At 57.6% G+C, this 21,787-nt stretch overlaps 1 protein-coding gene across 1 annotated transcript in view; it reads right to left on the minus strand.

The window, feature by feature from the left end:
- Positions 1–17,574: 17,574 nt before the first annotated feature.
- Positions 17,575–21,787, minus strand: part of SOX7 (SRY (sex determining region Y)-box 7) — a 74,729-nt gene continuing 70,516 nt past the window's right edge. The window contains exon 6 of the mRNA XM_012654935.1: positions 17,575–18,912. Coding sequence (XP_012510389.1) covers positions 17,990–18,912 — 923 coding nt within the window. The 3' untranslated portion in view covers positions 17,575–17,989. The remainder of the gene's footprint in view (positions 18,913–21,787) is intronic.

Consider the following 21,787-nt stretch of genomic DNA (forward strand, 5'->3'; position numbering starts at 1 on the left):
GATTGAAATAAACAAACCAATACCCACCCTCCGTCTCTGTCTTGGAAACCACCTTCTGCTACCTGAAAATCCCATCCAAATGGATTTCCCCTAATGACGGGCAACGGCCGTGCCCCTCTGTGAGCACAGAGCTCTGCTCTCGGGGGAGTGGGACCTCACTTGCCAATGAGCCTGAGTTCCGCTGAAGGCAGGTGGACGCAGGTAAGGGTGAGGGCGCCCAGGTAACAGTGGTTCTGTTACGGGAGCGCGTCCTGGGATTCCTCCTGACATCTTTACACAGGCTCGACTACGTGCATCCTGCCGGTGTCCCTGCTGGAGGACGCAGAGCCGTGTGTCCTCCAGAAACCTCTCCTTCCACCAGAATCTATACCGTCAAGACTGAGGCAGGGAACAAGCCCTGTTCCAGAGGTGGGAGACCCGGCTGTGAGCCCAGCTCTGCCGCTGATCTGCTGTGCGACTTTGCCCATGTCCCGTCTGCCTCTGGGCACCAGTTCTCTCTCCTGTCAAGGGGGGGCCGTGGGGTGGTGTCTAAGGTCCCTCTGTCACCATAACATCCTAGAAGAGAGAAGAGGCTATTCTCCTGTGTCGAGGGTTTCAGCGTCCAGGGAGGTCCGGTCCCTGTTCAAAGGCACACAGCAAGGGGGCAAATGAACTGGCACCAGCACCCAGGCCCCCGGACTCTCGTTTCTGTGCTCTTTCAGGACAGTGGGGGGCATTGTGCCTCTCGTGCACACAGCCGCACAGGTCCTGCAGCTGTTGGTTTGACCAGTGGCTGTGACCCAGGAATCAGGGCAGTTAGGAGGTTACTACAAGGCAGCCGGGGGACTCAGCCCTTTCCAGATGGCCCTCCAGGGCCTGGGGTGGGGCAGAAGCGGGTAGAGAGTGCATGCATGTGGGTCCTCGCACCCGAGTCAGAAGGCTGCTTATAGCACTTTTTAGGTGGGGCTGAGTTGCATTTATGAAGTGGGAAGAGAGTAGATCTTAGCACCTTCGTGAAAGCACCAGACAAACCTAAGAGCAGAAATGTGCTTAGAATTGGTTGTTGGACACTCGTAAGTCACAACGGCCCCCGGAGGAGTGGAAAGTAGAAATGAAGACAGAAGAGGGACGCAGGAGGTGACGGGGAACTTGAAATAACAGGGGCGGACTCCATCCGTGAAAACACCCTGCTGCAGTCGCTGCCCTAAAGGAGGACACAGTCTGGTGGTCGGGATGGGAGCGCACAGCCACGGTGCCTCCTTCCTGGTGAGCACATGCCCCAAGTAGACCAATCAGAGTGCTCCATTGCCCTGGGCCACACTGATTGGACCAGGCATGGCCACATGACCCAAACTGGACCAATCAAAGTACCCCATCCTCACCCACCCACCACACCCGCAGCCATGATGAATGATTCTGGGATTTTTCTGCCTGAGGCTCCCAAGGTTCTCTCCCTCTTGCTTTGGAGGCTGTGGGATTCCAGGAGGCCAGAGCAGCCTGCAGCTGTGCCGCCAGCCTGAGAGAAGCAGGCGAGAGTGAGAGAAGAGACTGAGAGATTGCCTCCTTCATGCAGTCACCCTGGGGCAGCCCCGCCCCGCCGTCCAGGGCTTACATGAGCCAACGTGCGCACGCCCATTACTTGACTGAGGTCAGCGAGACAGGCAGGGCGGGGGACGCTTCGACCATGACAGATGAGGAAACTGAGGCTCAGCCAGGTGGAATAATCGATTGCTCAAGGTCACTTGGCTAATAGGAAGTGAAGCCATGACAGAAGCAGCAAACCTCCCGCCTCCCGATGAGAGCTCGGGTCCCACCCTCTGCCTCCAAGGACGTGCCCCTGCAGCCAAGGTCGCACCCTGCCCACAGGTGTGGTCGTCCCTGGGGATAAGCCACCCTCTTGTTCCGGACTCCGAGAGAGACCACAGCCTCTACTCTTAGATGGCAGATCTCAAGCCCAGGGGCAGGACCTCTCCCCTGGGAACCTGCACACACAAAGCCAGAGGAGTGAACAGAGCAAAACAAAACAGAATCTACCCATCGTCATAGGGCTCTCTTCGGAAAATGTCATCTCCTTCTCACTGAGTGGGGCATCGATTGTAAAACACAGAGTCCAACCTTAGATCCACCATCAACATTACATCACTAGAGCACCTCATAGTGCTACTTGTGGATTGTCCCCCAAAGAACCCAAAGGGCTTTCTGGTACTTTCTGTAAAGTTCTTTTATGCCTACTGGAAAGGTCGCAGGAACAGAGGCCATTTCCAGGGCCCACATTTTTGAACTGAGGAGCAAGGTAGCCCTGTGTCCTTTCTAAGGCCCCTTCCTGCTCCAACATTCTAAGAACATGGCTCCCAGCTGAGGTTCCAAGGCACCTGGGCCAGAGTGGGAACCGGGACATAGGTTTTCTAAACCTGATCCAGGCCTCTGATGCAATGAGACCATGTCATCCAGGCCCCGTCATTCCAAGAATGTTTCTCAAGAGGTCAGCCTTCCTATGGGTTTCAGATTTCCTGTAGAATCTGGAAATGCCACCTACATTGAGCCTCAAAGCAGAGGAAGTGGCACAGTTTGAAATTTCCCAGAGCCTCCCATGTAAACCAGCTTCAGTGTTTTGTCCTGAGGACTCCAAATGCCTCCAACGTTTCTGTGAATGGGTTTAGGCCCGACAGGAAGACAGAGATTTTGGAACTTTTCTAGAGAAAGAATAGAGCTGTGGGTAAAAGTTGGGCAGCACTGCCCAAGACTTTTACAAGAAGTGCTCACTCAGGCCAGTAGCTACTGTCTCGAGGACAGTACCAGTTGGACACCTTAGGTGTCTTGAAGAGACTCACTTTCAAACTCTGAATGAGGAGGTTGCCTGTAGGGGTTGCTCGAGCCCAGAAGGAACCTCTGTCTTCAGATGCAGCCAGTTACAGCCGACAGCTTCACGGAATAGCCACTGCCCATGTGCTGAGAAGGGGCATGAGACTGTGAGCTCTTCAAAGGTTCCTGTCATCCCGGGTACCTCTCGTGGGACACCGCCTAGCCTCTTGGCCTCACCCCTGATTCCAGCCAAGGCTACAGAAAACCGTTCCACATAGTTTCCGTCCCACCTCACACGGATGGCACTTCATACCAAATGCATGCCAAATGTCCACTCCTTCCTGTCCCGGTTTTGGAGTTTGGGCAGGGTCCGCGTGGACAGTTTATCTGTGTCCCACATGGCAACAGCGGAAACAGCTCCAATGGGGCTGAAGTCTCCACCTCCCAGACGGCTGGCCTCCGTGGCTGGCAAGCTGCGGTTGTTCCTGGGACGGTTGACCTTGATTCTCCTCCACGTGGGCCTCTCCGCGTGGCGGCTGGGGCTTCCTCACAGCATGGTGACAGGGCTCCCAGAAGGAAACCGCGGAAGCTGACAGTTCTCTTAAAAGGGTGACAACAGGCAGAGCATCACTTCCAAGGTATCCTAGTCATTAAAGCAGCGGCAGGCCCGGCCCAGAGTCGGGGGTGTGGGAAATAGACAAGCCCCTCGGTGCGGGGAGGGACGAAGCATTTGCAGCCGTCTTCAACCCGCCGCAGGAGCACAGAACACTAGATAAATGCAGAGTCGAACAAACAGTTAAGTCATCAAATCGATTAGTTAATGCTACAGCCATTACTCAGCAGTGACCTTCCCCCGCCCACACAGCCTCTACCACTCTACCTGAATTTTTAGAATAAAATATTAATTTGATAATTTATGTGAGACTGGAAGGTTTTTTGACCTCAGAATCATAAAATATTAGAGCCGAAGGGACCGTAGAGGTGACCCACATTAGCCGCCTCCTAGTACCGCTGAGGCGGAGGAACAGGGCAAGGAAGAGATTTGTCCAAAGTCACCAACACGGTCGTCGGCAGGGCAGACCCTAACCTATGGCCCAGATGCCCAGCCTGGGTCCCTGCAGCGGGGCTGAGGCTGGTGGAAGGCCGTGAGGTTGGTGGCCTTTCCCACAGGAAACCCCACCTGCAGGGTCCCCTGTGAATCTGTACCCCCAGAAACCCACACTTCCAACTGATGTGAGTAGTTAGTGCAAACTGGGATGCGCAAGGCACGGAGGAGAATCAAAAACAATGCGGTAAAGTGACTTCTAACCCATACCGAGTGAGTGCCTGTCACGCCCCGGGCTCTATTGCAGCATCCTCATTTCATGCATGAGGAAACTGGGGTTCAGGGGGGTTCGGTTACTTCCCCATTGTTCCCTAGCCGACAGGTCACCTGCTGGGATTCAGACTCAGGCGTCTTTGATCTAACTGTCCACTCCTTTCCCTGAATCGGCCGCCACGCTGACCTGGGTCCTCCCGCTCTGGGAGATCCGATCTAGACGAGAGGCCACACTCCTCACACTCAACCCGTAAGGAGACAGTCCCAGACAAATGGAGGCAGGACCCGTCACAGAAGAGGCAGGACTCGGGCACAGGAGGGACCCCAGGACCACGGGAGGGAACAGGAGGGTGGGCTCGGGAACAGGTGGCCTTGGGGAGAGGCTGGGCGGGTCGCAGAGCTGAGCTAAGGCTGGGGTCAGTCTGGAGGAAGCTGCGTGGCAGAGTGGGGCAGTGGTCAGAGACAAGGCTGCCTGGGGGCATCCAGCGGCTCTAGAACTTCTGTGAAGGAGGTTTCCGGGGCTCCTGGGCTCCAAGTTCAAAACCTGGATCTTGGGACCTGTCTTGCAGCTGCACTTGCTTAGGAAGCCCATGGTTAGCTGGGTTCCAATGGCATCTTTGCCAAGGTGCCATGTGCCCTCTACCGAGCCCGTCTGGGTGCCGACAGGCTTAGGAGGGGGAGGCAGCTAAGGGCCCTGAGCTTGAGGCTGAGCCTCTGAGCCTGGCTCCAGGATGGGTAGAGACGGGTGAGGTGGGAGGGAAAGCCCCCTCTGTGCTTTGAGCCGTTGGGTGGGAATCCAACGCGCCTCTCCGCCCAGTGAGGGGGTCTTGGCTCTCTCAAGGGTCCTTCCCTTCCAGCTGAGGAAACTGAGGCTCAGGGAACGAAGCGGCTCACACTGGGTCTCAGCCGAAAGGTGGAGGAGCCGCAGGCCAGGCCCACGCCGCTGCCTCCCTGCCTGGCTTCCTGTCCTCCCCAGCGGCGAGCTGGAAGGGGCTGCACCTTCGGAGGCGCAGGAGACAGGAAGACCACATCCTGCGTAGTCACAGTCCAGCTGGACAGAGGAGACACACAGGGAAAATACCCCCAAAAAGTCTCCCGTGCAGTTTCTAGCAAAGGGAGGCATCTCCAGGCCCGGGCGCCCCAGGGCCTTTGCCCCTCCTTCCCCGGAAGAGAGGTTTCCGCCCTGAGCAAGACAGCGCACGTCAGAGCCGGGTAGAGCGGGCCTGGCAGCCCCGGGCCCAGCGCCGCTTCCCAGCACTCGGGGCAGCCGGGGCCAAGCTGCTGACTCACCCTGTAACCCTCCACAAGTCACTTCCCTCCCAGGCACCCAGCGTGGAATGAAAGTGGGTGTCCCTGTGTCCTCGGCCACCTGGATTCGGGCCTGAACACCCAAAGAGGCCTTTCCAAGCAGGGTTGACGGGCGGGCGGGGAGGGAGTCAGATGATGACGGGGGAGCAGGAAACACGTTGTTTGAAAGCTGATATTCAAGGAAATAAGAGAATTCAGTTTAGAAAGTGAGAACAAGGCCCACATATTCCCATAGCCCACGCCACCAACGAGAAAGCTCCACAAGCTCTTGGTTGCTGGAAACATGCACAGGAAGGGGTCCCGGGTGGGTGCAGGAGAGGGGACCCCGCTTGAGGCTGGGAAACCCCGAAAGGGTCAGGGCTGCATCCTCACCCCTCAGGTAGGACAGGCAGGTGAAGTCCATCTGGTACAGGATGTGTGTCCTCATTTCCTGCGACTCAGGCTTCGTCTGCAAACTGGAGGGCCAAGGGGGCCCTGGACGCGGGGGAGCAGGAGAGCCGCCCGCAGAAGGGCCGCCGCGGGGCCCGCATTGGCACGGAAAGGTGGCCAGGCTGCGCATTTTAAAGGGGAGTTTCCGAAACAATGCAATTCCAACATTCTAAAAGAAATGTAAGACGTTCATGTGAGCACACCCATGGGTCTAGAAGAAACAGTTCTAGAAGGAATACGACAAACTATCACGAAGGCGTCCTTGCATGTGAGGTCGTAGGGGACCCCCCCTCTTTCTCTTCGTTGTTGTGTCTCTGTAATTCCTAGTTTCCTACGTGCACCTATCAGCGTGTTTATTAATAGTAAAGTAAACCGTGAGAGGTTTTGTGCTTGGACCTGGAGCAGTAACTCACCACAGGGCTGAAATTACTTCCGGGGGTACTTAGCGCCCTGTCGCTTCACTGGGATCGACCCCAATAGGATCTGTCCCGGGGGCCGACAAATATTAATTTGATAATTTATGTGAGACTGGAAGGTTTTTTGACCTCAGAATCATAAAATATTAGAGCCGAAGGGACCGTAGAGGTGACCCACGTTAGCCGCCTCCTAGTACCGCTGAGGCAGAGGAACAGGGCAAGGAAGAGATTTGTCCAAAGTCACCGACACAGTCGTCGGCAGGGCAGACCCTAACCTATGGCCCAGATGCCCAGCCTGGGTCCCTGCAGCGGGGCTGAGGCTGGTGGAAGGCCATGAGGTTGGTGGCCTTTCCCACAGGAAACCCCACCTGCAGGGTCCCCTGTGAATCTGTACCCCCAGAAACCCACGCTTCCAACTGATGTGAGTAGTTAGTGCAAACTGGGATGCGCAAGGCACGGAGGAGGATCAAAAACAATGCGGTAAAGTGACTTCTAACCCATACCGAGTGAGTGCCTGTCACGCCCCGGGCTCTATTGCAGCATCCTCGTTTCATGCATGAGGAAACTGGGGTTCAGGGGGGTTCGGTTACTTCCCCGTTGTTCCCTAGCTGACAGGTCACCTGCTGGGATTCAGACTCAGGCGTGTCTGATCTAACTGTCCACTCCTTTCCCTAAATCGGCCGCCACGCTGACCTGCGTCCTCCCGCTCTGGGAGATCCAATCTAGACGAGAGGCCACACTCCTCACACCCAACCCGTAAGGAGACAGTCCCAGACAAATGGAGGCAGGACCCATCACAGAAGAGGCAGGACTCGGGCACAGGAGGGACCCCAGGACCACGGGAGGGAACAGGAGGGTGGGCTCGGGAACAGGCGGCCTTGGGGAGAGGCTGGGCGGGTCAGAGAGCTGAGCTAAGGCTGGGGTCCGTCTGGAGGAAGCTGCGTGGCAGAGTGGGGCAGTGGTCAGAGACAAGGCTGCCTGGGGGCATCCAGCGGCTCTAGAACTTCTATGAAGGAGGTTTCTGGGGCTCCTGGGCTCCAAGTTCAAAACCTGGATCTTGGGACCTGTCTTGCAGCTGCACTTGCTTAGGAAGCCCATGGTTAGCTGGGTTCCAATGGCATCTTTGCCAAGGTGCCATGTGCCCTCTACCGAGCCTGTCTGGGTGCCGACAGGCTTAGGAGGGGGAGGCAGCTGAGGGCCCTGAGCTTGAGGCTGAGCCTCTGAGCCTGGCTCCAGGATGGGTAGAGACGGGTGAGGTGGGAGGGAAAGCCCCCTCTGTGCTTTGAGTCGTTGGGTGGGAATCCAACGCGCCTCTCCGCCCAGTGAGGGGGTCTTGGCTCTCTCAAGGGTCCTTCCCTTCCAGCTGAGGAAACTGAGGCTCAGGGAACGAAGCGGCTCACACTGGGTCTCAGCCGAAAGGTGGAGGAGCCGCAGGCCAGGCCCACGCCGCTGCCTCCCTGCCTGGCTTCCTGTCCTCCCCAGCGGCGAGCTGGAAGGGGCTGCACCTTCGGAGGCGCAGGAGACAGGAAGACCACATCCTGCGTAGTCACAGTCCAGCTGGACAGAGGAGACACACAGGGAAAATACCCCCAAAAAGTCTCCCGTGCAGTTTCTAGCAAAGGGAGGCATCTCCAGGCCCGGGCGCCCCAGGGCCTTTGCCCCTCCTTCCCCGGAAGAGAGGTTTCCGCCCTGAGCAAGACAGCGCACGTCAGAGCCGGGTAGAGCGGGCCTGGCAGCCCCGGGCCCAGCGCCGCTTCCCAGCACTCGGGGCAGCCGGGGCCAAGCTGCTGACTCACCCTGTAACCCTCCATAAGTCACTTCCCTCCCAGGCACCCAGCGTGGAATGAAAGTGGGTGTCCCTGTGTCCTCGGCCACCTGGATTCGGGCCTGAACACCCAAAGAGGCCTTTCCAAGCAGGGTTGACGGGCGGGCGGGGAGGGAGTCAGATGATGACGGGGGAGCAGGAAACACGTTGTTTGAAAGCTGATATTCAAGGAAATAAGAGAATTCAGTTTAGAAAGTGAGAACAAGGCCCACATATTCCCATAGCCCACGCCACCAACGAGAAAGCTCCACAAGCTCTTGGTTGCTGGAAACATGCACAGGAAGGGGTCCCGGGTGGGTGCAGGAGAGGGGACCCCGCTTGAGGCTGGGAAACCCCGAAAGGGTCAGGGCTGCATCCTCACCCCTCAGGTAGGACAGGCAGGTGAAGTCCGTCTGGTACAGGATGTGTGTCCTCATTTCCTGCGACTCAGGCTTCGTCTGCAAACTGGAGGCCCAAGGGGGCCCTGGACACAGGGGAGCAGGAGAGCCGCCCGCAGAAGGGCCGCCGCGGGGCCCGCATTGGCACGGAAAGGTGGCCAGGCTGCGCATTTTAAAGGGGAGTTTCCGAAACAATGCAATTCCAACATTCTAAAAGAAATGTAAGACGTTCATGTGAGCACACCCATGGGTCTAGAAGAAACAGTTCTAGAAGGAATACGACAAACTATCACGAAGGCGTCCTTGCATGTGAGGTCGTAGGGGACCCCCCCCCTTTCTCTTCGTTGTTGTGTCTCTGTAATTCCTAGTTTCCTACGTGCACCTATCAGCGTGTTTATTAATAGTAAAGTAAACCGTGAGAGGTTTTGTGCTTGGACCTGGAGCAGTAACTCACCACAGGGCTGAAATTACTTCCGGGGGTACTTAGCGCCCTGTCGCTTCACTGGGATCGACCCCAACAGGATCTGTCCCGGGGGCCGACAAAAGAACCCAACTCTGCGACGCGTGTGTCTGCGTGTATCCACATGTGGCACGAATCTTCCTAATCACGCTCTGGTGAGGACAATATCACAAATAGTTTCATTCCTGTTGGTCGCCGGGGTGGGGTAGGGACACAGCCTGGAAGGGCAGAGACCCAGGAGACCCAGCATGGAATTGACGCTTTCCAGGGACCACGAAGAGGCAACGGCATTAGGAATTTACATCCCACCATGGCGCCTCTCCCGGGCCATTCCCGCTGCCTGTCTCCTCCTGTGATCTGGACTGTCTTGCCATAGAGCAGGACCCACGCACAGACAGAGAAACCACGGCACAGGGAAATGAAGCAACGGGTCTGAGATCAAACCAGGAGCAGAGGGCAGATCGGCTGTTGGCAGAGCCCCGAGTTCAACCATCCCGCAAGCATTGATTGGACGCCTACTGTGTGCCTGGCGTGGAGCAGGCCCCATGGATTCGAAGGTAATGAGATGCCTTTCCCAGATAAATGCATTCCCAGACTACAGGTAGGAGAGACATGGAGAGCTTGCGTCATCTATGCGGGAGGATTGTGAAAATAGGCAGAAAATGGGCCGCAGGAGACCGGGAAGAGGTAGGCCTGAGTGGGTGCAGGATGGGTGCAAAAGGCTCTCTGAGAGGAACGTTGCGCCGGGTCCTGAGACACCAGTAGGAGTCCACCGAGTGAAGATGCGGGGGTGTTCCAGCCAGAGGGAACAGCCTGTGCAAAGGCACTGGGGTATGAGGAAACGTATCCTATTTGGAAATTTGCTGTGCCCAGGACCCAGGGTGTGCCATGAGGACTGACAGGTGATGAGAGGTTGGCCAGGTAAGTTGGGACAGGTCATCAAGGGCCCTGAATGTCTCTCTGGGACGTCTGAGCCTCACTGCGTTGGCAGTACCGGGCAGGCAAACGTTTTCAAACCAAAAGGTGACTTGGTCCAATCTTACGGAGCCATCACCTCTCCAGCTGGGTGGGAAGCGGAGAGGCTCAGGGTGATAGGCAGTGAGTGACTGGGGCAGGTCTGCGGTGGACAGTCCCTGGGGCGTGGGGGCCCTGCCTCCCACGGGAAGCAGCTCCAGGCCCTGCCTGGCAGGGAGAGTGCGCCCGGGCGCCAGGGTTACGTGAGGATCTGCAAGGCTGGGCTCAGACGACGCAGCCTCTTGCCCCGTCCCGTCCAGCCCGACACCCCACGCTGGGAGGCGGAGGCATCAGGCGATGTGGGCCAGGCGGGCAGCGTTCCCAGGAGGTAGGGCCGGGGCCGGTCATGCCAGGCCAGGTGTGTGGGGGCCTCATGCCACGGCCCGGTGACAGAAGGCTGGTCGGCAGCCCAGGGCAGGCGGGGCAGGAGGGGATGATGCGCTGGGAGGTGCTTGGGACCCGGATGCAGCAACCGCAGCTCACCCGCTGCGGCTCTGCACAGTGGGACCCCGCCCAGGGACAGCCCCCACCACCTCCCTGGAGACCACCCCAAGCTGAGGCCAGGAGCAGAGAGGAGGGGAAGTCTCCTCTTTTCCTTGCTCTCTTTCCACCAGCTCAGAGAACCAGCACACGCCAGCCCTGGGAGACTGGAGTCCCGCCTGCTAAGTTACTGAGGCCCAGAGAGGGAAGAGACTTGCCGAAGGTCGCATGGGGGACCAGCCCCACAGAGCGCTAGATGAAAAGGACCAGACCCCAGACTGCCCCCGCCTCTCCGTGCTCCAGCAGCGCGTGGCCCTGGGTGGCTGCAGGCTGCCTCGCTGCCCCGGGAGTCCCGCCTTCCCCTCCCGCCCAGCAGCTGTTTCAGGGCCCTGAGACCCAGCTGCAGCTGGTGGAGGCTCAGGCTGGGAGCAGCTGAGACAGCCGGGCAGGAGCCGGAGGGGACTGAGGAGAGTGAGGGTCTCATCTCCCCCGACCAGCCGTGAAGACCCCGGGAGCAGCGCAAGTTTGTGCCCTGCTCCACAGCTGGTCCCGTCCATGCAGCGATGCGTCCTCCATCGGCCCTGTACCTGGCCTCAGCGCCTGCTTGGGCAGCTGTGGAAGGACATAGCGAGCCCGCGCCAGGAGTGCCGCGGTGGTCACGTGACACACAGAGTGTACCCACGCGCCTCGCACGCACACAGGGCGGAGTGACTGCCTGCCCGACGTGGGCGCGTGCGCGCGGCTCTCTGTGGACACGTGTGCAAACGTTGTCTCCCAGGCAGGTGCGAGCTCACCTGTTCTGGACAGTGAACGCCCCTTGGTGAACCTCGTATTACCAAGAGCCGGCTCCCTGAGAAGGGGTGCGCAGGTGACTTTATCATCAGCATCGAGAAGCAGGGCCAGGGTGTAGGAAGGAGGTGGGACCCACGCACAGGTCGGGGGTGGGTGCCAGGGCCTGTGGGAGGACTGCGCTGAGACGAGAGGCTTGTCTGAGAGCCGGCCATGGTCCTGGTGGGGTCACGTCTGCGTCCCTGCGCGGTCGCTCTGCCGTCTGGGCCTCGGTCCTTATCTCACAATGAGGGCATCAACGGTGCTGTCTGAGAAGCCTCCGCCCCAGCCGCAGAGCCCAGCTGACCTGCCTTCCCCTGCCCCGCATCCTCCGCACAACCCACCCCGCCTGGAACCACATCCCCCATCCTGCCCACGGGACAGGAGACTGGTCCCCGAGCGGAAGAGGCGAGGGGAGCACAGACCGGGGCCAGCCCGAGCTGACACTGGGAAGCAGGTGCTCTCCCTCTGGCCACCCCCCACCCCCGCATCAGCGGGACCAGGACCTGGGCTGCTCTGGGGGGTGCAGCCCTCCGCGGGGACGGCCACCTGCCTGTGGCTCCTGGGAGGCAGGAGGACCCTTAGCTCCCACTTGGCTCATCCCTCAAGTCACAGACGGGGCCCGAGCCCAGAGACGGGCCAGAGCACTCCCAGGCCACACGGCTCATCAGGGCAGGGCAGTAGGGTTGCGGTCCCGGTGCCAGCCTGCTTCAAACCCCCGGCCCTCCGCTCAGAGACTGTGCCTAGAGGTGGCCACAGAGAGACCAAGTGACCAGGTGGGAGGAGGCTGCCGTGGACTGACCGTGAACGAAGTGACCAATTTTCTAAGCCCAAAACCAGGCGCGGGATCCGACAAAGACACACGGGGCTCAGTCACTGTCACACCTGAAAGTGGTTGACTTTGGAGCAAGAAGGTGTCCGCTCCGGGGGACCTGGGCGGTGGGGCACTGAGAACGGCCAGGTCCCTGGGCCTGGAGCTGGGTGCTGGGTGGCAGGGACCTCTGGCGTGCTGGGCCCCGGCCAGCTTCCTGTGGCCGCGGGCGGGGAGGAAGGAGCGAGCTAATCTGGAGAAGTGATTTTCCTCCTCGGCCAGCCCCTCCCTGGGCAGGGCTCTCGGCAGGCGAAGCAGCCCCGGCCAGGGCTCCGCGGGGAGGGGCTGGCTTATCAGGCAGGAAACACTGGGCTCCGGCCACATCCTCCTGCTCCTGGTCACAGCAGCTCCCATGCGCAGGAAAACACAACCCTCTCCGGCCCCTCCTGCCGCCTCCTCCTCGCAGACAAGAGTGCAGAGCGCGTGTGCTGAGGTCCGGCACCCAGAGCTCTGCCCGCCCTGCTGGGTGCCCCGGTGTCCCCGAGGCCTGCTGCCTGCCAGAGCCCGGCAGCCTGGCCCAGGGCCGCCCCAGCAGGGCGGGGCACGCAAGGACGGCAGAAACGTGACAAAGGGGCACTGCCTGGGATGTCGGGGAGGGCTCCTCCGGCCCCTCAGTGCCAGCCATGGCCGGAGGAAGCCACTGCCTGTTCCTGAAGTGCCTGCCTCTTGGGCTGGGCCTGCGGGGGCACGCGGGGACGCCCCACTCCAGGACTCCCCACGCCATCCTCACGCTCCTGGGCCAGCTCCCGCCACCACAAGCTGGGCTTCAAGAAGCACAAGAAGGAACATCCTGGGACATTCCCTGAAGACATTGACCCACTGGGCCTCCCGCCCCTCCCGCTGCACCCTCTCCCCTTACCAGCCCCTTCCCTTGGCCACCGCCCTGCCCCTGCCAGACCTGGTGCAGCCCAGCCCTTGTGAAGAGCAGCCCAGCCCTCCTGCCTTGGCTCTGGGCGCCCCCAGCTCTCCCCGCCCAGGGTACCCACCCTCTGGCCAGGTGGGTGGGTCCTGGGGAGACCCCGCTTTCCTCCCCCACTCCTGGTATAACGCGTCATCTCTCCCTCCCAGCCCCACGTCCACACGACACTCAGTCTCTGACCAAGAGGAATGCAGACCTGAGAGCGTGTCTGGAGGAAACCGCACCCCCACCTGAGCCTCAAACACGGTCCCACAAAAGGAAAAAGGGCGACCCGGAGCCTGCAGGGTGAGGATTACCCGGCCCAGATGGGGACAACTTGCTCCGCGTGTCCACAGGCGGCGTCACGCGGACGTGGATCAGACGGGGCAGACGGGTGTAGGGGAGGCGGGACAAAGAACCTTGGGGTGCGCGGCTTGCAGAGAGCAGACCCTCCCTTTCTAGAGGACTCTCGAATCAAACAGAAGCCCAGGAGCCACGGATGGCAAAGAGGCCACCCTCTCCGGAGGAAGAAGGGACTATATCCCAGCTCAGTGCCCAAAGAAGGAAACTGAGTCCTTCTGTGACCCTCAGCTTCATGGTGGGTTCCCCCCTCCTTTCCCCACATAATCAGCACCAACATGACGGCCGCTGAACACATGGTGCCAGGTTTCTCACGCTAGTACCAGTCCCGGGCCTAAAACCGATCTAAATTGTCTAAAGAAATCCAAAACAGGCAATAGCTCTCCAGTACATGCCTATAAAGCTTTGCAGTTTCCAAAATGCCTACAAATCCACTCCCTACCTCCTTAGATGAGAGAACAGGCTCAGGGGTTCACCCAAGTCCTAATAAAAAATCCTATGATGGGCCGGGCGCGGTGGCTCACACCTGGAATCGCAGCACTCTGGGAGGCCGAGGCGGGAGGGTTGCTTGAGGTCAGGAGTTTGAGACCAGCCTGAGCAAGAGCGAGACCCCGTCTCTACTAACAAAATAGAAAGAAATTATCTGGACAACTAAAAATATATATAGAAAAAATTAGCCAGGCATGATGGCACATGCCTGTAGTCCCAGCTACTCGGGAGGCTGAGGCAGAAGGATTGCTTGAGCCCAGGAGTTTGAGGTTGCTGTGAGCTAGGCTGACGCCACAGCACTCACTCTAGCCCGGGCAACAGAGTGAGACTCTGTCTCAAAAAAAAAAAAAAAATCCTGTGATGGTTAAAGCCAGACCCCGTCCCCAGGTCCCAGCTCTCCAGCCACCCTCCTATTGTCCCTGGAGCTCCCGCGTGTGCACCTGAGGACTCTGGAGAACCGATCGGGTCGCCTTGGCAACTGGCAGGACAGTCCTCTGCCCCACATGGGAAGTCAGTGCTAAAGCTCAAGCTGGAAACTACTTTCCCACACCTCGGGCTGAGAGCAGCGACACCAGGCCAGAAGCCAAGGAAGAGGGTGCCATCCGCTGTGGCGGGTGGGGAAAGGGACACTCTCGATTTGCCAGTGGGCGCGGCAGGGAGCCGACGGCAGCAGCTGAGACTCAAGGCAGTTGTAAGGCGTCATGGGCGGTTTGAATGCTTCCTTGTTAGGAAAGAGTTAGCTCATTCTGGGCATTGAATGGAGTCATTTTGCGCCTCAACTGAGACTCAGGGACAAGTGAGGGGCCCAGAGGGGGAGCGAGAACTCACCTCGGAGCCACCTGGGTGCCGGAGGCAGTGACGCGCCCAGATAGGCCTCAAGGAGCCCTGGCTCCCGGGCAGGACACCTCCACTCGCAGCCGAGCACAGGGGAGGGCAGCCCTGCGCCTTCCTGCCCTCCCAGGGCAGGCACCAGGCCCCCCGGGGGCCCCAGTGACAGCTGGACTGCGACACACCCACTTGACACTGTCAAGCGACCACGTCCTGGACAGACACTGCCAGACAGCCGCTCCGGGCAGCCGAGGACACTGCAGACGGCCACCGCTGGCCGGTCACGGTGACAAGGCCTGAACATCAAGGTCTTCATTCGCATCTAACTCTGGTCCTGTGATTTCCTCTTTTTCTTTCTTTCCCTGGGCTGTGATAGGTATGAACCGGACCGCGCATAACTCCATGCCACGGCAAAGCGCTAAACAAGCACTTGGCCTCCAGCTGTGGGGCGGTTTGGCTGACGCCGCCAACAGTCGTAGCTGACGATGCGCTGAGACCCAGCTTCGCCCAGCCAGGCGGGTGAGCTGCCCTGCGCCCCCTCCCACCTGGGTCCCAGTGTCCCTGGCTGTGCAGTGGTAGATGACAGCCCCACCTGAGGCTGTGGATGAGAAATAGCCCATAAAACTTTCTATAAAGCTCCGTACACCTATAAAGCGCTATTAACATAATGACTACAGATTCGGATCAAAATCGAAGGATAAACCTGTGCCCATTTAGGCCTCCGGAGGCCCACTCCTTGGCCCCGAGGGCCTGGGAAAACACAGGCTGCCCTTGACGGGAACAAGTTCCGACGGCTTCACCGTGGACAGAAGCCAGACAGAGGTGACCTGCACAGGGACTGAGTAATCAGTTTTTTCCAGATGCTTTTTGGCAGGAATTTTAATCCTAAACCTCAAGAGACGTTGCATCCTTTAGTTACTCCTTCCCGTGCCCCCCCTGCCTTCTCCACAACCTTCCGCCGGGTTTCGAGAGCCCGTGATGCACTGCGACACCACATCCATAAACACACAGGAAAGAGGGCAAGCTAGGTGTGTTTCAAGACTGCCTTAAAAAGAAGAAAAAAGTGTAGTAGCCTTAAGCAAGCAAGTAATTGGATAAAACTTACTTTCAATTCTCAGACAGCCTGAACCACCTCATTCTTCTCTGCAAGTGTAAAGTCAGCTCGAGGAGAACATTGTTCTTCATGGAGGCTACAAGTTGGTATTTCTGTTCAATGTCAATGATCACAACAGTTTCTGGTGTGTACAATGTGGATTTACCGCTTTACTGTAACTCATAAAATTAAATAAATCATCCCTACAAGATAGCAACTTTTTAAAATAAAAAGCCGATGTAGAAAACACTTTGACCAATACTACAAGTAGCACTGGATATAATATTTATGCCTTACTTGAAAACTTTTTCTTATTGCAAAACTCTTTTTCAAAGGATAGAAGTGTCATGGTACAAAAATGTTTATTTAAATTAAATATTTCCAACAAATCGATATCTACAACCGTTCGAAAGCCTGTGTAGTTGTTACAAAAAATGGAACAGTTTAGCTTAATGTCTGTGATACTGTTTTACAAGATTATTAACACACATTCTGAGCTGTGCACCAGTCGACCATATCAACGATTTACTATTTATTACCAAATGGCATACACAGTAATAGCGTAAAGATTAATCATATCTTATAAGTGATTGTACAATAAGACTTCTTGGAAGGAAAAAACAAGGGTCTGTCAACAATACAAAATACAAGGTGAAAATAATAGGAGGATATATAAAACACGTATTTCTTACAGGCAATAATACACTGAAATCAAAAGACAAACAACTGTCTTGTAGCTCACTGTTAGGTATGTTCCTTCAAAGGAGGTTTGGGGGAAGAATGGAAACGGTCGTGGGGTGTGGCCGGGGCTCAGAGACACTTGCAGAATCACAGAGAGTTTCTGATTTGGGGACTCTGTTGTTAAGTATCGGCTGAGGACTTCGCCTGACGAACCAACTGGCTGGTGAGGGCGACAGGTTCCCATCGCGGCAGAGGAATTGTGCCTGGGATTTTAAGTCAGAGGCTCTGTGAGTTAGGGACCAACTCGGGGGTGGAGCAAGAGCGAGGAAGAAGAGAAAAAGAAATCCCAGGAAAGGGAGAGAGCCGGAGAACACACGGGGGGGAAACTCCCTTTGCATCTACAGAGGGGGACGTGCTGCAGTTTTGCTCAAGAAACCGGCACATCCACATTGACGACAGCGACGCTGCCTTGTGGTGAAGTCCTTTCAGGCACCCCGGCTGCCTGGGCCAATAGGGGCAGGGAGTTGGCCGGAAGTCGCGCCGTTAATAAGAACATCCCTGATTTAGGCTGCGTGGACACGTGTTTAAGGTGTGCGTGGAGTGGGGTGCCTCTCACACGCTCACGGCATGTGTTCAGACTGCGTGTGCTCCCTTGAAGCGTGTGTACGGTAAGAGAGAATTTCTGTGAAAAATATATTTAAGAAAGCAGTTGGAATCCAATCTCATTTTCAGCGAAGTAGTTAACCACTCCGGTTAATTTCCCCAATTTCCCAAATCAGGATGAGTGCTTTCTCTCAAACTGGAAGAGTCCTTTTGGAATTCATATTGGAGGGAGTGCAGGGAGCGGGGAAAGCCTCGTCCTTGGGCCAGGAACACAAAATTATCACCAGGTTGCACGTTAAGGAGCTCATCAATGAGTCCGATTCCCCCATTTGCCTTTAGTTAGCCTTGAGAGGATCCTAAACCGGAAAACCGTGGAGCAGAGGGACCTCGGCTATTAAGACTGTGCCCCGCTTTACGGATGGGGGAACGGGCTGGACGGGGAGGGGGCGCATGTTGGTGTCTCACCAGCACCCACAGCAGAACTGGGGCTGAATCCCGGCCTGGGGCGCTTCTCACCTGCAGGATCCAAAGACCAGGGGCAGCCGTGTCAAAAACAGGAGAGGTTCGAATGCTGCTGGGCTTGTCACCGTGTGTCTCAATGATGGGGACAAGGAAAGGAGGTCAGCGAACACTCTACCGGGAGACAGCATCTCTCAGCAACTTGATGGCCTTGTTCCCAGTGTGTAGCCGACAAAGCTCTTTTGAAGGAATATACTCAAAATGCAGGCGGGGGGAGTGGGCCATGGGGAAGGGGACGGAGGGACCCCCGGATCAGCAGAGCCCCATCCAGCTTTAGTCCATAGGCTCTGGGCCGGCAGTCGGACCTCCCCGGCCAAGGGGAGGAAAGCTGGAGCCCGAGGGCTCTCTGCTCCTCCCGGGACACGGGCGCGAGAGGGCTCGAGGGCCGGGCTGGACGCGGTGCCTCTGGCTCTATGACACGCTGTAGCTGTTGTAGTATGTGGCCGTGGCGTCAGCCAGGACGGAGATGAGGCTGGTCTCTGTGGGGCCCGTTGGTGTCACCTGGGAGACCGGGGCATGCCCACCGAGGGCCATGGTGCCCGCGGCAGAGTCTGGGTGGCCAGGAGTGTTCAAATACTGATCAAATTCGTTGCGATCCATGTCCCCCAGGAGTTCCACCTGGCTCAGCTGATCCAGGGCGTCGAAGCCAGGGTGTTCGGGAGGCGGGGAGAGCTGGCCCAGGTGGGCGTGGAGGTTGGAGTGGAGGGGGTGGTAGGTGGCTGGGGAGTAATAGGCAGGGGACGGGGGGCAGCCGGGGACGGTGGACATCATAGAAACACTGAGGGACTGGCCAAGGGCCAGGGAGCCCAGGGGGTGGCTGCAGTGCAGAGGACTGGGGGAATACTCCGGCGAGTAAGGGGGCCCTGGCAGGTGGGGGATGCGGCGGGGGTGGGCCTGCTCCTCCTGGCAGGGGGAGGAGAAGAAGGTCTGCTCCGGCTCCAGCACGTCCAGTGGAGACATCTCCGGGGGCGTGGGCAGCCCGTATGGGTACGTGTCCACACTGCCCGGGGTGCCGCCGCCACCAGCCGGTCCCTCGTGGTAGCAGCCCCGGAGGCCCGGCAGGGCGGTGCCCGGGGAGTACTCACCCCTGTCCTCCTTCTCCCCCGGCACCCCCCGGCTGCCGCTCCTCTTCTCTGGCAGGGCATTCTGGTCCCGGGAGAGGGAGCTCAGGAGGAAGCCGGGGTCCACGCGCTTGCAGAGGCGCTTGGCCTGCTTCTTCCTGCGGGGCCGGTACTTGTAGTTGGGGTAGTCCTGCATGTGCTGCAGGCGCAGCCGCTCCGCCTCGTCCACGTACGGCCTCTTCTGCGACAGCGTCAGCGCCTTCCACGACTTTCCTGCTCACACAAGGCAGAGAAGGCCACACTCAGCGTCTGTGCTGCTGGGCGGCGGTGCACCTGCCGCAGACGTGCGCCTCCAAGCATCGCGCACACACATGCACGTGCATGTGCACATGCACACGCACAGCACACACGCACACATGCACACACGCGGCACATGTGCCCTCCGCCTGGTCCCCACTCTACCCGCTGTTCCCCCCCACGACCACGGTGGACAAGGGCGCCTCTCGCACCCTCTTCCCAGCCCAGGTCCTGCAGGCACAGTGAGGCTGAACCAGCACCTCCCGCTTGCAGCCCGCGAAGCCACCTCACGCATCACCTTTCGTGTGAAAGCCGCCAGACAAGCCAACGCTGCAAGCAATGTGGGTTCCCAGCGAAGGGCCCCCCTGACCGATGTCAGCAATAGAAAACGAATACCTAACGACCATGACCTTGACTGGGGCTCTTGTTACCTTTCCAGGGTCTATTCTAATCATCACACGTGTATTTTAACGAAAATTCCCTGCCTTCGTTAATTATTGCTGCCTCTTAGGAAATGATACTATAATATTTACTCGCGGCCTAAATCTCACGGCCCTTTCTGTGCGCGAACCCGGGCTCAGTCAGTAGCTTCACAGATGTGAGTGAATTAGGGGGTTCTCGGGTTAACAAATGCCTACTCCTCACCTCTGAAGGTCAAACAGGACCCTGCTGGATGACTGTGGTCAGAATGCTGGCATCTGCCTGCTACACGCGCTTACACACACTCGCACACACGCACGCTTCTGCTTCCAGCCATCTGCTTAGGACCCTTTGATTGTGGGGGCACCTGCTTTCTGATCTCCAGGCAGAAGTAAAACCCCCCACTTCCCTGGGTCTCTGCTGTCCTCACCATAAAATAAAGATGCTGTGATACTCCTCAACTCAAAACTCTCTCTTAAGAAGCATCCCACGCGTGTAACCCACTGGTGCTAAATGCTGGCTGCACTTGAACTTCATCATTGCTAGCTTGTCTGTTCCACAAGTCACCTTAGCTCTCTCTGTCACCTCTCCATGTACACTGCGCATCCCTCTGGCTACAGTGTTTTCTGAGGGTCACTCTGGCCGCCTTGGTTCTTACCTCCTAGGGTGGGCTCAGGATTTGACAACTTTAACATGCTCCCCATGACTCTATCGTGTCCTAAAATGTGAGACCCACTAGCCCAGAGGTTCAGGTCTAGGAGAAGAGGCCCCATCTTCCACTTGGCACACGGCGCAGTGCCAGGTGCAGAACCACGCAGAGGGGTTGAGGGGCTGAGGGCTTGGGGTGGGCTGAGGACTTGCGGTGGGCAATTATTAAAGGTGCTCTACCACTTGGGTGAACGTTTATAACTATTCTATGGAGTTGTCAATTAATGTTATTATCTGTCATTTAAAAGGGTGACTTGAAAAGTGTTAGGGACTCTGGATTTAGGTCTGGTCATAGGTTCCCAGCTTGTGGCTGAGGCCACAAAGCTGTTGCGAGAGGTCCGAGATCTAGACGCACCTCACACCTCATCTGTGATCTGAATATAACATGTGACTCTAGTGTCTAAATGTTCCTGGATGCTGTAGTATTAATAAAATACAGGTTCATTTTAAATGCTACCAAATATCTAATTGTCTTTATGCACTTTCTCATTCATAACGTACTACAAATACTAGTGGGGCTAGGTGAAATTTTTAATGAAGTTTACAGAGGAAAAGTTGGGTCGGAAGGGGAAGGGCTGAGAAAACAAGCTCTGGGGTGGAAGTGAGCATCCCGCTGCCCCCTGCTAACAGGTGTGCACAGTCCACAGTTTTAAAAGTACCAGAGTTTTGGTTTCCTTGCCCATGTCCGGAGCTACAAGGCTAAGCGAGAAGGAATCAGTGTCTTTCCTTCAAAATGAACCGTAACCTTGACGCCTCCCTAAGTGTAGTCTGCAACGGGGGTCAGCTCACAGGAGGCATTTGTCTGCTAAGTCCTGTTGCCTTTTCCCGGGAGCAGGCGGTCTCAGTCCTGCAGGGCAAGGCTCCCCGACTTCTCTCCTCTGCCACCTCTGGCCTGGGCCTGCACCAGAAACCTGCTCTTCCCTGGTCACCGCCGGGTTTCCCGTCCCCAGCTGGCCTGGTCAGCAGGCACCGTGCCCAGGGATCCGCAAAAAACATGTTTTTCTTTCTTTTAAAATCTGAAGAAAAATATGAACGTTGAGGCCAAGGAAAATGTTTCAGTATTGTATATATTAATATATTTGTCTTTATGCCAACACAGTATAAAATATAAATTTTATTTTATTTTTTTTAATAGTGGAAGGGGCCCAGGAAGGCACGGCCCCACTAATGCATCCTTAGCACAGCTGGCCATGAGGCTGGGCCCTGGGTGAGGGGCCCTTTGAAGCCAGCCCTCCAGCGGCTGCTCTGCCGGGGCGTCTAAGCCGCTGCAGGTCGGCCAGCATTGGGACAGCCTCGCTCCAGGGTTCCGCCCGGGAAGGAGCCCTGAGCTCCCACGGAAAAGGAAGGGCTCCGTTCTTGGCCGGGTGGGGTTGCCGAGGGCAGGGCCTGTCTTGGGAGACCACGCACGTCCCTTCTCACAGGGCCCGGCGCCCACTGCCCGCACCAAGTGCTTGGAAAGGTTTTCACCAGTTAAAATGAATAAAAACCGACTGCAAGGACAAAGAGGCTGGGGAGAGGCCGGGCTAAGGCCGGCCGAAAAGCGCTCAGCTTCAGACATCCGAGAGGAAAGAAACCCGACAAGAGCTCCGGCTTTTCTTCCTAACATCCTCACTCTCTGGGCTCCTTTGGCCTGGAGGGTCCCTGTCCCCAGCCCAGGCCCGGTCAGCGCAGGAAGCGGCCGGACTCCAGGACAGACTCTCACCGGCCGCCCCAAGCACCCTAA

Source organism: Propithecus coquereli, unplaced genomic scaffold (genome assembly GCF_000956105.1).
Source record: "Propithecus coquereli isolate 6110/MARCELLA unplaced genomic scaffold, Pcoq_1.0 Scaffold451, whole genome shotgun sequence".
Taxonomy (NCBI): domain Eukaryota; kingdom Metazoa; phylum Chordata; class Mammalia; order Primates; family Indriidae; genus Propithecus; species Propithecus coquereli.